This window comes from Heterodontus francisci, chromosome 7, assembly GCF_036365525.1.
Source record: "Heterodontus francisci isolate sHetFra1 chromosome 7, sHetFra1.hap1, whole genome shotgun sequence".
Lineage (NCBI taxonomy): Eukaryota > Metazoa > Chordata > Chondrichthyes > Heterodontiformes > Heterodontidae > Heterodontus > Heterodontus francisci.
In genome coordinates this window covers 115492137-115510677 of record NC_090377.1, presented here as the reverse complement: position 1 = coordinate 115510677, position 18541 = coordinate 115492137, and the positions used below count along the sequence as shown (strand labels likewise).

The 18541-nt window shown below is 45.4% G+C and overlaps 1 protein-coding gene across 7 annotated transcripts in view; it reads right to left on the bottom strand.

Moving 5' to 3' along the window:
• LOC137371776 (putative methyltransferase DDB_G0268948) overlaps positions 1–18541 on the bottom strand; it is a 50403-nt gene that overhangs the window by 28995 nt on the left and 2867 nt on the right. For 2 of the 7 annotated variants that reach the window (XM_068034631.1, XM_068034632.1), the window contains exons 2-4: positions 11194–11279; positions 3734–3911; positions 222–382 (exon numbers count right to left, since the gene is read on the bottom strand). In XM_068034631.1, the coding sequence (XP_067890732.1) occupies positions 222–382; positions 3734–3911; positions 11194–11279 (425 nt within the window). Of the gene's footprint in view, positions 1–221; positions 383–3733; positions 3964–11193; positions 11360–18541 lie in introns of those variants that run through there. The other 5 variants (XM_068034630.1, XM_068034629.1, XM_068034634.1 and 2 more) reach the window with 5 other exon arrangements.

Sequence of the window (18541 nt, the reverse complement as noted above, 5' to 3'; positions counted from 1 at the left end):
AAAACTCATTGCATCTGCATCCAAGATTCATATTTCCTGTTATCATCCAATAAATTATATTAAAATGCATCAAGAATTTTCATGGTCACGAACTTTATTTGTCTAGATCTCTTTGAATGCGATCGAACTACTGAAACTAAAATTGATCACCCTCAACAAAATGAGAAAGGCTGCAACTTTAGTTTTTGTGCTCTATAAAATCTTCAGATTACTATGGTTACCTGTAAGAGACATTATCAGGTCTATCCAGTTTCTTGGCCTCTTCAATCTGAGCTCCACTCAGATCAATTCCAACCACTTTTTCAAAGTAAGAAGCCAGTCCCCGGGAGCTCTGACCTGAGCCACATCCCACATCCACTGCCAGGCTGAAGGGCTTCCCCTTCTGAAAAGGGAATCACATTTTAATCAAACAAACATCTCTTCACCCTCTGTCCCCCAACTTCAACACTCCCGCCATTGGTCTGCCAACACACCCACAGCCAATCAGAAAGTCAACTATCTCTTCATTACCCAAGGGTCATCAGAAAGAGAACACGCTCCTCATTACCCGATTGACCAACGAACAAGAATCATCCAAACAGCCATTTTTATTCCCATGTCCGATATTTTTACAATCAGTAAACAAAACTGTGTTCTGAATGCCCTTTGATTTTTCTCCTGGGTTTGGAGGCAGTCCAGGAGATTTGTTAAGTGTTGACCCATACAAAGCACACCCCGAGTCGAGATTATTTTACTGACACATCCATCTCTTCACTATCACCACCATCTCCCCACCCCAGAAAAAAACTTGCGTTCAGTAATTCTGTGCCTGATAGCTTTATTGGAAAGCCTGCACATTGAGTTCCTAGAAATGGCAGAAACCATATAGTCCTCAACTGAAGACACAATAAAGGCAAGAAACCCCAAATTAATTAATCTAGTCACTCACTGTGATCTGTATAAGCAGAATTAACACTCACCTTTAACACAACAAAAAGACAGATTTAATTGGGTAGAAATTTAATTTTCCAGTGACTGACTGGTTGTTTGCTCTGGAGGTGTTAGGCCGCAGCCATATTAATGGTCTGGGCTTCACATTCCAAAAGAGCCTCCTGATACAGCTTGCCAGGAGGAGGAGTTATATCTGGTTCTTCCGAAGCATTGCCAACCCTCCAGGATTGTCTTGCAGTCTCTGGAATTATGGAATGATTTTCCGGATACTGCTGCGAGAAACAGCCGGAGATAAAAATTGTAGGGCATCAAAGAAAAGGTTTGTATCTTTTCTCTTCTTCTAAACACTTCAGTTGATTGGTGACAAGTACACTGGAGTTGCGGAAAAGGCTGTTTGACTGGGGATGGGGCAGCTGGTGGTGGGTGATCATGTGATGAAATCTCTAGGAACATGTCCAAGCGGAGTTGTCGACCCTAGTTCTTACACCTGGACACCAGGAGAATTCCTGCTCTTTTTCCAAAAGTTTAAACAGAACAGGCTAATAGGACTTCATTATAACAGCATATCTGAAAGTCAGCACTTCTGACAGGGCAGCTCACCCTCAGTACTGCGCTGAGGTTGTAAGCTCAAATCTGCAGTGAATTGTGAACCTGCCATCTTCTCACTCAGAGATGAGATCATTACCCCACGATGAGAATACTACAACAATTCACATTTATATAGAGCCTTTAATGAAGTAAAACATCCCAAGCCATTTCTCAGGAACCACATGAAGAAAATGTGGGATAAATGACTGACAGTGTGGTCAAAGAGGTAGATTTTAAGGAGCGTCTTCAAGGAGGAAAGTTGGGGAGGTTTAGGGAGAGAATTCCAGAACTTAGGGATTTGGCAGGTGAAGGCACGGCCGCCAGTCGTGGAGTGCCTAAAATTGAGAATGAACAAGACGTCAGAATTGAAATTTGAAAACCAGGATCAAGGAGTTGCCGGACCTGGATGATGGGTGAGTGGCTCTTGGTGTGAGTTAGGACACAGACAGCAGAATATTGGATGAGTTCAAGTTTCCAGAGTGTAGAATGTGAGAAGCCGGCCAGGAGGGTGTTGGAAAGTCAAGTCTAGAGGTTACAAAGACATGGATGAGGGTTTCAGCAGCAGATGAGTTGAGGCAGGAGTGGAGCTGGACAATGTAATGGAGGTGGAAGTAGGTGGTGTTGGTGATGGCGAACTACCCAGTGGTGAGAGGACTGGTAACAATCAAGTTGACATTGGAAAAAGTATCCCCAACATTTAACTATTAAATTCTGAAAATTACTAAGGTTTCATTTCACAGATTTCCATGTATTTTACACTTAACTATAAATCCCAGTCACTGCTGGAAAATATTTAAAGGCAATATCACACTTCAAAAGTATTTAGACAAATCAAAGTGTAACAGATTGGCCACTAGAGAAGAAACATAGACTTATCGTAGAATCATAGAACAGTTACAACACAGAAGGAGGCCATTTGGCCCATCGTATCCATGCCAGCTCTCTGCAAGAGCAACTCACCAAGTCCCACTCCCTGCCCTTTTCCCCTTAGCCCTGCAAAATTTCTCTTTGGATAATTATCCAATTCCCTTTTGAAAGGTTCGATTGAAGCTGCCTCCACCAAACTCTCAGGCAGTGCATTCCAGATTCTAACCACTCACTGCTTAAAAAAGATTTTTCACGTCGCCTTTAGTTCTTTTGCCATTCACCTGAAATCGATGTCATCTCGTTCTTGATCCTTTCACCAATGGGAACTGTTTCTCCCTATCTCCTCTGTCCAAACCCTCTCATGATTTTGAAAAACTCTATCAAATCTTCTCTTAACCTCTTCTCGAAGGAGAACAACCCCAGCTTCTCCTATCAATCCATATAACAGAGGGACCTTTGCCCCGGAAATATTCTAGTTAATCTTTTCTGCACCCCCTCTAAGGCCTTCACATCCTTCCGAAAGTGTGGTGTCCAGAAATGTACAAAATTCTCCAATTGAGGGCAAACAGGTGTATTATAAAGGTTCACCATTAACATCTTTGCTTTTGTACTCTATGCCTCTATTTCTAAAGCCCAGGATCCTGTTTGCCTTTTTAAACACTTTCTCAACCTGTCCTGCCACCGTCAATGATTTGTGCACATATACCCCCAGGTCCCACGGCTCCTGCACCCCCTTTAGATAGACACCCTTCATTTTTATATTGCCTATCTTTGTTCTTGCGACCAAAAAGAATTACCTGACACTTCTCTGCATTAAATTATATCTGTCATGTGTCCACCCTATACACCAGCCTGTCGATGTCCTCTTGAAGTTTAACACTATCCTCCTCGCTGTCCACTATACTTTCAAGTTTTGTGTCATCTGCAGATTTTGAAATTGTCCCCTGCACACCCAAGTACATTTCTTTATCCAGTCTTTTGCAATCTCAGGATGTCTCAAAATGCTTTACAGCAACAGCCAATTTGTGCACAGCAAGCTCCCACAAGCAGCAATGTGATAATGACCAGATAATCTGTTTTTCTGATGTTGATTGAGGATAAATGTTGGTCAGGACACCGGGGACAACTCCCCTACTCTTCTTCGAAATAGTGCCATGGGATCTTTTACATTCACCTGAGGGCAGACAGGGCCTCAGTTTAACATCTCATCTGAAAGGCAATAGTGCACACTGCCTCGGTACTGCATTGGGAATGTCAGTCAGGATTACGTGTTCATGTCTCTGGACTGGGACTTGAACTCCTGACCGTCTGACCCAGATGCTGATTTTTGGATCGGCCACATTCTCACCTTTCTCTGCAGATAGTTGAGGATGAGATTGTTGATTTCAGCAGGTGAAGAAAGGCTGAATTTCTGATTCAAGGCAGCGACTTCCTGCTCCTCAAAAAAACATCTCGCCATGTTGGTGTCTAATCGAGCAACTGGACCTCTGCCAGAATGAAAGCAAAATACTGCAGATGCTGGAAATCTGAAATAAAAACAGAAAGTGCAGGAAATACTCAACAGATCAGGCTGCAGCTCTGGAAAGAGAAACAGAGTTAACGTTTCAGGTCTGTGATCTTTCATCAGAAAGGCTCCGGCTTTTAAACTTGTTTCATGAGAGGTTACACGTCTACAGGTCTGGCCAGCAGCTGGGCACTTCTATCCTTGGCCCCTCTTTCTCTGTTCCACTGTTTACATCGCCCTGGCTCCAACAGTAGGTGAATTTCAGGACTAACTACAAGTGAATAGCTAATTTAAAGTTACCTGGGACTCCTTGCCAATCCCCAAACCCTGACCTCTGACCCTGCCCACTGCACATCACCCGGTCCTGCAAACTCTTTGCTAAAAGGTATCTTCCAAATTCCTGGACTCTGCCACCAAAACACTGCTACTCCACTGACCACACTAAGACTGAACTCCTGCCATTCTGACCTGCTGTTTAGTTGCTTACATTTTAAGGCAACTTTTTCCGGCCCACAGTCCGTGTTGGCCATAATTCCACAGTATACCCCAGGGTCCCTCACATTATATCCTGATCCCTCACAATGTACCCTGGGGTCTCTCACACTGTACCCGAGTTATATGGATGTATCACATGTGAGGCAGGATGGAATAAATCTGCTTGGATTTATGACATAACTCACAATTTGGGAGTTTTGGTTCTTTGTACAGCCTAATAACCTTGTTTTCCACAGCCCAAATGGGTTTTTCTGTCATCTAGCTGAAGGACATTGCTGTATTCGGGGCAGTACCAACAATACTCTGAATTTTAAAATCCTCCAGGACCTGAACACACCCATCACTCACCAGGGACAGGAAAGATCATTAAGCCCCAAAGTGAACAAGCCCAGCTTCCAATCACAAGCTCCGTGTTGTGCTGGAATTGAGCACAAATAATAAAACATGTCAGTGATAACGTTCAACTTTGACATAGTGGAAAGATCGATGGCTTTGGAATCGATCAATCGCCACACACCGCCCACCACTTTCCCTTCAGTCGAAGGCAACGGGGTGATTTCCCAGGCAGGAAGCTGGAGATGTGGGGAAGAGGGGAAGAGAATGGGAAGCGGAGGGAGGGGAAGGTGCAGGGGAACGGGGAGGGGTAAGAGGGGTGGTGCAGAGAATGCAGGAGGGAGTGGGAATGGGAAGAGGGAGACGGGGAATTATGGGAAGGGGGGGCTGGAGCAAGGGGGATGAATTGGCCCTTTAGATATTGGAGTTGAGATCGCACCATGCGGGTCCTCTTCACACCCACTGCCACACAATCAACGCCAAAATAATAGTGAGCTGGCTGTGTTGAAATGCAGCTGACAGATGCACTGAGATTACTTCCGCCTCCCTCACTCAATGTCAAAGCCCTCCCTGCTCCCAACGTGCCTCTGAGTTAGTCTCAATATGATTGTCTGAATGGCCTTTTCTCATTCCACATTTTATAGACATATTGAACAGCTCAGTCACAACTCTCATCACAATGAACCACGGTACACCAACACCATTAAAAATTAACTTTATATTGTAAACGCAGTCAAAAATTAAAATAAAACATTTAAAGCATTGAGTTAAATGTGCTGGGTTTCTAAAAGCTGTTTGGAACACAACTGTTCTGAGCTCGCAGGACAACAGTCTGGTGTGTGCCCTGTCTTTTGTAAAACTGCTTGTGATGGCTGCCTGCAGTCAGAGTGTCTCATGGTGGAAGTCACATGACTACGGCAAGCCAGGAGGCAAATTAGTAAAGTTTTGAATTTCTATCCCAAAAATCCCCCTTGTCAGACAAAAAAAAGGTGCATGCATTATCATTGACATTGTGAGTTGTCTAGTTACCCACTATGAACAACAAGTTCTCATGCATTAAAATAAAAGCAAAATACTGCGGATGCTGGAAATCTGAAACAAAAACAAGAAATGCTGGATTCACTCAGCAGGTCTGGCAGCATCTGTGGAAAGAGAAGCAGAGTTAACGTTTCGGGTCAGTGACCCTTCTTCGGAACTTCCGAAGAAGGGTCACTGACCCGAAACGTTAACTCTGCTTCTCTTTCCACAGATGCTGCCAGACCTGCTGAGTGAATCCAGCATTTCTTGTTTTTGTTTAAGTTCTCATGCATTCGTTGTTTGTCATTCTGGACGTTCACCTCCACCGCGTACAATTGAGGTGACAACTGCTCGACACAGGTCCCAAGTTGCCAGTTGGGCTGACTCTTGTTGAGAGTATTGAAGGTTTGTACTCTTACTGGCTCTCCAATGCTCATTTCTGGCAATGTTTTGGTAGTTCTGTCAATGTGAAATTTGACTTTCTGCCATTTCACCTTGTTATTGTCACTCACACCTGTTACTAGTTCTGGCTTCAGTAGCTTTTTTACAATTGGAAGAGTAGTTTGGGTGCGGCGTGACATTAGTCTTTGTACTGGACTACTTTCCATGTCTTCAGTAGGTGTGTTTCACCACTTGAGAATTGCCTTGTACACATCTGTGCCAGATTTGCTCAATTCCTTTATGATTCCTTTGGCGATTTTCACTGCCACCTCAGCCTTTCCATTTGACCGGGGATAGTGTGGTGATGAAGGATGGTGTTGGATTTCCCAATCCTTTTTGAAGTGGCTAAATTCTTCACTCGTGTACTGAGGGCCATTGTCTGTCAAAACAATGTCTGGAATACCGTAACGACTGAAGTGTGCTTTCAGGTAATCTATAATCTCACCGGTAGTCATTGAAGTCAGCTGGTTTACATTGACAAGATAATTAGTTCCTGCGAGAGTGAAGATGTCTACTCCCAGCTTCATCCATGGTCTGTCTGGGATGTCATGTGCCATCAGCGACTCTTTAGTTTGCTTAGCTTGGTACTCGTTACACTCACTGCCCTGGCTGATGTGGTCCTTGATTTCATTGTTCATGTTTGGCCAGTAGAGCACTTCTCTCACCTTCCTCAGACTCAACTCAATTCCTTGGTTGCTTGCATGATGCGCTTTAGCATCTCTCCTCTCAACTCCTTAGGGATAATGATTCTATTTCCTTTGTGCACAATGCCATATTGGGTTGTCAATTCATCTCTGTGAGCCCAATACACTGCTGTGATCACAGGAGTGTCCTTGTTGCTGTCAGGCCATCCTTTCATCAATATTTCTTGCAACACTTGGAGAGTTGGATCTTGTTGGGTAGTTCGCTTGATTTGAACAAGGTGCATGTCAGTCAGATTCAATGTCTCTGCTGGGTTGATGACTTCCAGAGCATGTCGAGCTGCAGCTTCATGTTGGATCTGGAAGATTTCACACTCTGTTGTAACATCCTCTGTACTCATAGGGAGAGCAGCTCTCGACAGCATGTCAGTGATGTACATCTGTTTCCCTTGCTTGTATGTCACTTCCAGATAGTATCTTTGTAAACGGAGTAACATCCTTTGCAGACGCTTTGAAGCAGATAGTAACGGCTTGAGGAAAATGCTTTGAAGTGGCTTGTGGTTGGACTTGACTGTCACTTTGTCTCTTCCAAGTCGCAATTGATGAGAATGTTCACAAGCAAAGACAATGGCCAGGCACTCTTTCTCGATCTGAGCATAGCATCGTTCCGTTTGCATTAACGTCCTGGATACAAATGGAACCGATTGTTCTTGCTGCATTAGGGTTGCTCCAAGTCCTGTCTCGCTGGCGTCACACTGCACAGTAACTTCATCTTTTACATCATAGTATTTCAGCACTGGCTTTGCAGTCACTAGTTGCTTGATTTTAGTGAACACTGCTTCTTGTTCTGTGCCCCAATACCACTGCACATCCTTGGCAGTGAGTTGCTTTAATGGTTCACACTCCGATGACAAATTGGGCAAAAATTTTGCTTAATAGTTGACGAATCCAACAAATCGTTGCATTGCTTTTACATCTGTTGTTCACCGCATCGCTGCTCCTGCTCTCTTCTTTTCAGGATCTGGGCAAAGACCTTTTTTCTGTCAGTACATGACCTATGTACTTGACTTTTGGCATCTTTAATTGCAATTTTTGTTTCAGCTTCCGGTTCATCTGGCGAGCTCTGTCCCTCAGTCGCACTAGATTTTGATCATGGTCAGTAATGTCTTCTTCCATTGAGTCTCCACATCCATAAACTAGCAGATCATCCACTCTCACTTCAACTCTGGGAAGATCACTATCTCATGTTTTCTGTGTTGAATCTCCTCTGGGGCCATGGAAATGCCAAACGGCATGCGCAACCATCGGTATCTCCCGAACGGTATCCAGAATGTAGTTAGAAAGCTGCTGCTTTCATCCAACTTCACTTGCCAGTAACCATCCTTCATATCTAGGGTCATGAAGATTTTTTGCCAATGGTTGGTATGGGTGAGTGAGATCTCTTCAGAGTTTTATTTAGATCCTTTGGGTCAATACATACTCTCAGTTTTCCCGGTTGTTTCACTGTTACCATGCTGCTAATTTCATTCTGTCAGGGTTGTCACTTTCTTGATTACTCCCTTCTTTTCCAGCTCTTCTATCTTGTCTTTCAGGCTGGCCTTGAGGGCAGCTGAACTTTCCTTGGCAGATGCTGAATTGGTCTTACCCTCTCATCAACTTCATGATGATGTTCTCCTGGAAGACATCCTAGACCTGTAAATACATCATTGTACTCCTCTAGGATCTCTTCCGTGGTCAATGGTTTAGTGCGCTGCGACACGTTGCAAATCTCTTTTGCGCGTTGAGGGTTACCAGTCCAAGCTTTGGACTTGCTGCGGCTGAGATGAGTGGCTTTTGCTTGCCGTCTATGATCTGGAACTCCAGATCTTAACTCTTGTCATTGCATTGGGCTCTCAGAGTAATTTGTCTTCTCGGCACTAGTTTGGTGCCATCATATAGCCTCAAACATACTTTTGATGATTTCATTTTTGGATCGCCATGTTGAGCTACTTCGCAGAGGTCTGTGAAGATCATGATGTTGCATGATGCACCGGTGTCTATCTGGCACTTTATGTTGACTTGATATTCTCCTTCTGCAGTCATCATTCCAACAGTCACAAACCATTCATCACCTATCAATCTGACTGAACCAACCTGTTGTATGGTGTATAGTGATTTGTCAGAATCATCAGCTGACATCTCTCCAGTGGCCATCCGTACCTGTTTGTTGTGCTTCCTTCCAACCAAACATTTGTGTGCCGAATGAATCAGCTTCTTGCAGTGAGAACACTGTTCTCCCCACACTAAACAAGCCTTCTTTTCCTGTACGTGATCCCCTCAGCAGTATTTGAATCCTGCCCTTTGTCTGTGATCTTTCTGCCCTTTCGGCCTGGAATGTCTATCAGCATAATGCAAGGCCTGGTCTGTTCTGCCATGAATATGGTACAGCTGCTGATTTACAACCTCACCACTTCTGCACATGTCAATCGCTTTCCTGATAGTCAGTTTGTCTTCTCTCAGTAGACGTGCTCTCACTGAGGGATCTCTTTTGCCTAATACAATCTTGTCTTTAATTAGACCATCTTTTAGAGTGCAAATTCACAGGATTCTGCGAGCTGTGTTAATTCAGTCACATACTGATTAATGGACTTTTTTTCACCTTGGGCTCTAATATTGAACACATACTGTTCATAGGTTATGTTCACTTGGGGTTCAGAGTGTGACTTCAAGGTGTTTAAACTTTCTGATGTCTGTTTTTTATGCTCTTCAGAGAGATTTAGGGTGGAATACACTTTGTAACAGTCTCTCCCCAACAGTAATAAAAGTGTAGCTACTTGTAGCTGCTCTGGTTTGCTAATTAATTTTGTTGTAATTTCATAATTTTGCCATTGCGAGTGGAAAAACTGCCAGTTCTGCTTCATACCACCTTTCATTTCGACTGGCACAGGCAGAGGAAACATTTGCAGCCAATTTCATACCCTGTGCTTTCAGCTGTTTCTCTATTACTTTTCTGTGGCTTCCTGTAGCTTTTAGCAGCTTTTAGCAGTTGTGACCATTCCTGTGACCTTCGTTCTGTAGCTGTGCTTCTAAACAGCTCTTCAACACAGGGCGGCACAGTGGCGCAGTGGTTAGTACCGCAGCCTCACAGCTCCAGCGCCCGGGTTCAATTCCGGGTACTGCCTGTGTGGAGTTTGCAAGTTCTCCCTGTGTCTGCGTGGGTTTCCTCCGGGTGCTCCGGTTTCCTCCCACACGCCAAAAGACTTGCAGGTTGATAGGTAAATTGGCCATTAGAATTTGCCCCTAGTGTAGGTAGGTGGTAGGGAAATATAGGGACAGGTGGGGATGTGGTAGGAATATGGGATTAGTGTAGGATTAGTATAAATGGGTGGTTGATGGTCGGCACAGACTCGGTGGGCCGAAGGGCCTGTTTCAGTGCTGTATCTCTGAAACTCACTCTCAGCTCCACTCTGACACCATGTTCTGAGCTCACAGGATAACAGTCTGGTGTGTACTGTGTCTTTAATGAAACTGCTTGTGATGGCTGCCTGCAGTCAGAGTGCCTCATGGTAGAGGTCACATGACTACGTCAAACCAGGAGCCACATGAGTACAGTATCGCATTTCTATCCCAAACAGCAACTTACTAGAGCTGCTAACAGTGCAGTTTAGAATCAGAGAAGATTACATCAATTAAACGTGATCTATCATGATAATTGCTAAGGGAGTGTTTTTAGATTCTTAGCAAAAGGCTGCACAGTCTCTGAACGGAGGAGGGCGGGTGTTGAATACTGCGTTGCCGGGCAACGATCCGGTTCCCCGAATCCATCCCACCCCCTGCGCTATTTTCCAGGCGGCAGGAAGGGGTGGGTGAGGCCCTCCTACAAGCGGCAGGTAGCCGATTTAACTTGTTAAGGTAAAAGCAAAATACTGCAAATGCTGGAAATCTGAAAGAACAGAAAGTGCTGGAAATACTCATCAGGTTCTGATGAAAGGCCACAGACATGAAATGTTCACTGTTTCTCTCTCCACAGATGGTGCCAGAACTGCTGAGTATTTCCAGCACTTTGTCTTATTTCAACTAGTTAAGGGCTGACTAAGGCCGATTGTCAGAGGCCAACTGGATTTTTCCAGTGGGCCTTCAGGTCCCAGAGGTGCTGGGAAGAGGCCAGCTACCTGGGAGCAGCCTCCCAGCAGCAGACCAATGGACCAGTGCTCCCGGCAAGCTCAGAGGCCCCCCCCCCTCCCCCCACCCCCAGCCTACTTGACTTCAGTTACAGCTGTGGGCCGCCATGCGGACAGGGTGCCCCTTCCCACAATGGTGAGGCCGGTTTTGATTTTACATTTGAAACAGTTGGAGAGAGGCCACCTCCATCTTGGGGCACCCTCTCCCTTAACTTACCTGCAAAGGCACTTTGGGAGTTGTTGTTCTTTGTGCAAAAAATAACCTGGTTCTCCACAGCACAAACCCTCTTCGTCTTCTGTCATCTAGCGAGACAGCAATCTGGTATAAGGAGCAGTACAAACAATGCTCTGAATCTTAAAATCTGCCTGGACTTGAACACATCCATTACTCACCAGTAGCAGGAAAGAACATCAGGTGACAAATTCAACAAGCCCAGCTTCCAATCACAAGCTCTATGTGGTGTTGGAATTTAGTCCACCCTGTCAAACCTGAACATTAATGACCTGAAGTGTTTTATTATTCACAAGCTTGGCAATCGGCCAAATGTCAAAACCAGGCCTCACTGTCCTTTAAATCCTATCCAAATTAATTCCTGTACGGGAAGCTGGATGATATGGGGATGGGGATGGAGAGGAGCTTGGGTGAGGGGTGGGCAGGAGTGGCAGTGGAGGGATGGCGGGGGGGCCACAGGGAGGTGCATGAGGGGATGGGGGAAAGGAAGAGGGGGTGGAGGGGGGAAAGGAGGAGTGGAATGGGGAGATGGGGGAGGAGAGGTCAGGAGCGGAGAGGTCAGGAGGGGTGCTCGGAAGAGGGAGTAGTGGGATGAAAGGGAGGAGGGGAGAAGATGAGGGGGGAGGAGGAGGGGAGGATGGAGGAGGAGAAAGTGAGGATGCAGGAGCGAGGGGTTCAGAGAGGAGAGAGGAAGCAGGGAGGAAGCGGGACTGGCATCGGGGGAGAAAGAAGGGAGGGTCGAGGGAGGTGCAGGGAGGGGAAGAGTGAGGTTACCTGGCATAAATGCAAGTGGGCCAAATGGCACCATAACATCATAAGACACTTTGTCAGGCAAAGTTTTAAACATGTCTTGAAGTCTTTCAGTCATTTTGTACTTTAACCCAGTGCTGGATTTTTTTTCCTTGCAGCTTGAGACCACCAATCAATTTCGTCCTGCATCCCTGTTGTTCCAGCTCATCCAACCTGGCCCACAATTCCTCCTCAGTTAGGATACTTGAATTGCAGTCACCACCACCATCACACCCTCCAAATCTGTCACAAATACCTTCTTGGACTTAGGGTTTTCCTTTGGCTTATGAGCTTTTCGGTGTCTCCCTTCAGAATTTAAATCTTTAATTTCTAGGTCTTCATTCTGAACTTCCTCCTGAACCTGGGTCAGTTTCCTGGGACCTTGGCGATAGGGATTTTTTATGGGAGGGGTCTCTCCTGCATCCACATGGTGTAGGGTTAGGGTCGTGCACCCTGGTTTGCCCCTGCAGATCTCTTTAAATGCTGAGAAGCCTTGTTAGATCTCCTCTCTGTTCTGTGTTTAAATAGGAGAGTACGGTGTCCAATTTCCCTAACATTTCATTGTTAGCGAACCGGATGGTAGGGGGTTTGATTTGGGAATCCTCCTGGCCTCCTTCTAACTCATCCTGACTGTCCCTTTCACCCTCCTCTTTCCTGACTGCCTTACAGAGCTGTGCTTGTTTGCCCCTTCATGGCTGTGATATTCTTTTAACAGATTGAAATGGCACAGCCTTTGCTTTTTCCTACGATCTGTGGCGTCAATTATATAATTTACCTTCTCTTTACCACTCTGTATGGGCCACTGAATTGGGCTTTCAATGATTATCGCTGCATTAGTAATAGCACTAACACATGGCCTGTGGGCTGAAATATTCTGGCCTTGGCATGTTTATCCGCCTGCCTATTCATAGCTGTCTGGGAGGTTTTGAGGTGTTCCTGAGCCACCGCACAGGCTCTCGTGAGCCATTCTCGGAACATGGAGATGTAGTCTAACAGGGAAGATTCATCCCTGTGTCCCAAAACCCTCTCCTTGACTAGTTTTAAAGGACCTCTCACCTCGTGTCCATAAACTAATTCAAAGGAACTAAAGCCAGTGGACTCATTGGGTGTGCGCCTGGTCACAAACAGAAGAAATCCCGGCCCTTTGTCCCAGTCATGACTGATCATTGTCTTTAGGGTCCGGTGGTACTGCTGCAAAGTCCCTTGTGACTGTGGGTGGTAGGCTGAGGACTTTAGTTGGGTTATGCCCAGATTACCCATGACTTTTTGAAAAATACTGGACATAAAATTTGTGGCCTGATCCGACTGGATCTCAGCAGGCAGACCATATTGGGTGAACACTGGGTTAGTCCCTACACCATTACCTTGTCAGAGATAGTTCTTTGAGGGATAGACTCTGGAAATTGAGTAGCCACATCCATAATGGTGAGCAGATACTGGTAGCCCCATTTGTTTTCGGCATGTGTCTCACACAATCTGCCAGCACTCTGCTGAACGGTTCCCCAAAAGCCAATATGGGAATTAAGGGTGCAGGTTTTATTGCAGGTTGAGGCTTCCCCACAACCTGGCACATGTAGCAAGTCTCACAGAACTCCACCACATCCTTGTGGAGTTGTGGCCTGTGAAAATACTGTATGATGTGGCCTTAGGTTTTTCTGATAGCGACATGTCCAGCCATTGGAATGTCGTGGACTATTCTCAATATTTCCCTACGGTACCTCGGCGACACCACTACCTGGTGAACCACTGTCCACTCTTCATCTGCAGGTCTGTGAGGGGGTTTCCACTTCTTCATCAGCACCTCATCCTTTAAATAGTCGCACTCTGGAACTCCCTCTGCTTCAGCTTCAGTTTGGGCAGTCTGTGCTAACTTTTTTAACCCTGTGTCGACTTGTTGAGTCTCGACCAAGGAAGACCTGCTTAATCCATCCTCTGGGCCCTCTAACTTCCCAAAGAAGGATTCAGATAACCAGACAGTTGGGTCATCTGTCTGCAGTGCCAGTTCAGCCTCCTCTGACGGAGCTTGTTTGGCCATGGACCAGGTCACCACACAGTCAGGGAGAATGCCAGGGACCTTTTCCTGTAACTGCTCTGTCTCCCTGACCTTTTTTGGTCTTTCAAATACCACTGGAGATGCTACCACCTTTGCCCTCGCCAGATCATTACCCAGGAGCAGGTCGACTCCATCCAAATGTAAACTAAGGACAATCCCCATGGTTACTGGTGTTGAAACAAGGTCGCACTCCAGGTGCACCCGGTATAAAGTTATGGGCATATACTTTCCACCCATACTATTTACTAGCAGTCTTCCCAGAATGAGGGATTGGGTGGCCCCTGTATCCCTGAGGATGACTGTGGGCTTACTCACCTCACTCGAGAGGTATGGGGGTCACTTTTCCTCTGGAAACAAAATCTTGGTAACTCTCTGGGATTTCGCTAAGTTTTCCCACACTCACAGCGATAGGTTTTACTGCCGCAGTTAGAGACACAGCCTGGTCTGCTGTGCTTTCCATCAGGGCCCCTTTTCCTGCACTGGTCTGTGTACCCTGACTAAACTTATGGGTTTTCTCTGTAACTTCCAGCAGTCAGCTCGAAGGTGACCTGCCTTGTTACAATGGAAACATACAGGTTTTTGGGCGTCACTCCTGCTCTCAACACCCACCTTTTTGGCCTGAGGAGGGCCCCCTGTGTTTCCAGCTCTCCCTTCTTGCCCAGGGCTGTTCATCCTCCTATCACCCTCCCACCTTCTATTCTTTTCAGGATTTTGGAGCTGACTAGGGAAGGGTTTCCCTTGGGGCAAGGGCTTGTGAATTGGGCCAGGATTGCTGCCTACCTGGCTCCTGGAACGTTTTGTTCTTCCAAGTGGTTTCTTATGGAAAGGGGAAGTGAGCTTTTGAACTCGTCGAGGAGGATCACTTCTCTGAGGTTTTCATTGGTGGACTCTATCTTCAGTACCCGTACGCATTGGTTGAAAGCAAGCTGCTTAACTTTTCAAACTCAAGGTAAGTTTATTTAGGCTGTTTTCGGAGGGTTCAGAATTTTTGGCGGTACACCTTTGGTACTAGCTCATATGTACCCAGGATAGCATTTTAAAATCTCATAGTCTGATGAACTCTCATCAGGCAACAGTGAATAAACCTCATGGGCTTTTCCTGTAAGTTTGCTAAAATAATACAAACTTGCGCACGAAACTACAACCCAATTTGATGACACGTAACCAAAAGAAATGTAATGTTTACATGGTACGTCATCCAAAGGAAGGATGATGAAAAAATTTAAACTTGAACCTGAAATGGCTGCTATAAGCAATGTCAGCTGTAGTTATTGTAAGATGGAGGAGTGAATGAAATGAATATGTACTGTTACAATCGACTGCTCAAGTCAAAGCCCCCAATCAAAATATACGATTCTGATTGTGGTGGGAGAAATGCAAAGTTAATTCAATCCCGTCCCTCTGCAGCTTTCCCCTTCATTATCAACCACACAGCCAATTTTTATATCATCTGCAACTTCTTAATCAGATCCCTACATTCAAGTCCAAATCATTGATATGTACTGCAAAAAGCAAGGGACCTAGTACTGAGCCTTGTGGAACCCCACTGGAAACAGCCTTCCAATCACAAAACTACCCATCAGCCAATTTCCTTTGCTTCCTGCCTCTCAGCTGATTTTGGATCCAACTTGCCATTTTGCCTTGTACCCCATGGGTTATTACTTTTGTGACAGTCTGCCATGTGGGACCTTATAAAAAGCCTTGCTAAAATCCATATAGACTGCATCAAATGCACTACCCTCATTAACCCACCTTGTTACCTCCTCAAAAAAATTCACTCATGTTAGTCAGACATGCCCTTCCTTTAACAAATCCATGTTGACTGTCTTTCTAAATGAAGCTTTATCCCGTCTCTCAGAATTTTTTGAAACAGTTTTCCCACCACCAGGGTTGGGCTGACTGGCCTGGAATTACTTGGTCTATCACTTTCCCCCGATTCAAACATTAGTACGCTGTTAGCTATATTTATTTAAAAAATCTTTGTTTTTTCATTGATTTTACTTACCAATTTTTTTCACCCCTCCATTTTTTATACTCCACTAGGTTTTCCGCAATATTGAGCCCTGTTATCAGATTGTCCTTCTTTCTTTATCCTCTCCTTTAAGACCCTCGACATTCAGGGGCTCTGGATTTGTTAGTCCCACCCTTTTTGGTTAAGGGAACATACTTGCTCTGAATCCTCATTAGCTCTTCCTTGATGCCTCCGAATGATCTGGCACTGATTGACCTTCAAGTCGCTGATTTCAGTCCACTTTAGCTAAATCACATCTCAGCTTAGTAAAATTAGCTTTCCCCAGTTGAGCTCTTTTATTCCTGGTCTTTCTTTGACCTTTTCCATAATTAATGTAAATCTAATTGAATTATGATCACTTCCACCAAAGTGCACCCCCATTGATACCCCTTCCACCTGCTCAGCTTCATTCCCTAAAGCTAAGTCCAGAACAGCCTCCTCTCTTGTTGGGCTTGCTACGCACTGGCTGAAAAAGTTTTCATGAATACATTTTAAGAATTCCGCTCTCTCTGTGCCTTTCACACTAATTCTATCCCAATTAATATTGGGTTTAGTTTAAATCCCCCACTATTACTGCAGTATTATTTTTGCACTTCTCAGAGATTTGCTTCATATTTGTTCTTCTATCTCCCTCTGACTGTTTGGCGACCTGTAGTACACTCCCAGCAGTGTGATTGCCCCATTTCTGTTCTTCAGTTTAACCCATATGGCCTCATTTGATGATTCCTGTTCCATATCTTCCCCCCCACCCCCCCACACCCCACAGTTCGATTTGTTTTCTTAATCAATGATGCCACACCACCCTCTTCTTTAACCCTCTCTCTATCTCGTCTGAAAACCCAGTAACCAGGAATGTTGACTTGCCATTCCTGCCCTTCTTTCAGCAATGTCTCAGTAACAGCTATAATATCATACTCCTATGTGTCAATCTGTGTCCTCAGCTCATCTGCCTTATTCCCTAGACTTCTTGCATTGAAGGATATATCATTTAGCACTATCAAACTACCTTGTCTATTTTCGAGCCTTTGTTTCCTCTGCCTTCCAAACACACTTACTAATTGTCTGCTTTCCATTTGCTACTTTTCTCCTCTCCCTTCTGAATCTACTCTCAGGTTCCCATCCCCTGTCAAGATATTTTAAACCCTCCCCAACATCACGAGCAAAATTCCCTGTGAGTATCTGGGTCCCAGCCCTGTTGAGCTGCAGCCCATTTGGCTTGTACAGGTCCCACCCCCCCCTCCCTAGAAGTGGTCCCAATATCAGGAATCTAAAGTCCTCCCTCCTGCACCATCTTTCCAGCCTTGTATTCATGAGATCTATCTTCCTCTTTCTGCACTCACCAGCAGGTGGCACCAGGATTAATTGGGATATTACTATCTTTGAGGTCCTGCTTTTCAATTTCTCTCCCTAAATTCGGCCTTCAGGTCCTCATCTCTCTTTATGTCTATGTCATTGGTGCCAATACAGACCACAACCTCTGGCTGTTCACCCTCCCCATTCAGAACGTCCCGCAGCCGCTCAGTGATGTCCTTGACCCTGGCACCAGGGAGGCAACATATGATCCTGGTGTCACAACAGTGGCCGCAGAGCACCTATCTGTTCCCAATATCAAATCCCCTACCACTATTGCTCTTCTACTCTTCTTCCTCCCCCACTAGTCAGCTCAGCCACACATGATGCCATGGACTTGGCTCTGGCTGCACTCCCCAGAGGAACCATCACTCTCACCAGTATTCAGAACCAAATACTGGTTGGAGAGTGAGATGCACTCATGGGATCCCTGCCCTGCCTGTCTTGTCCTCCTTGTGGTCACCCACTCCCTCTCTGCCTGCACATTGTTAAGCTGCGGGGTGACCACCTCCAGAAATTTGCTATCCATGAAGTTCCAGCCTCGTGGATGCCCCGTAGTGACTCCAGCTGCCGTTCAAGTTCCAAAACCCGGAGAGAGAAATGCACCTCTTCCCTCACTGTGCTGAATTCCCTCACAGACCTGGGATCAAACCTTTTACTCAGCAAACCATCTAGTGGGAGAATGATTAAAAAAGTGACAACTTCTGTTGGGTTTGTGGGCTTTGCTTTGTGGAGTACTTTCGTGTTTGGTGGGGTTGTTGATCCAGTGAAGGTTTACTCTGTGGGCTGACAGTGGGTTAATTAAATATTGGAACATTAACATTTTGAATATCCATGGTGTAACATGGCAACTGAAGTCAGGGGGAACGTCCTCTATCTAAGAACAGAGCTTGTCTCTTCTAATCTCTGCTATCCTATATAACTGGAGTTCCCACTGTATCTACTCGTGTGTGCATTCTGGCTGCTGCTCTTGACCACATCTATTATTTCTACCTCTCCTTCTTTCCTCCTGTTTTCTCTTGGGACCTTGTCTCCTGACTCCTCCCCTTCCTTACCTCCCAGTAAAACCTCTTCTCATTTCTCCTCCCTTGGGTACTTTGTCCACCCTAATCCCTCCTCCAACCCAGCAC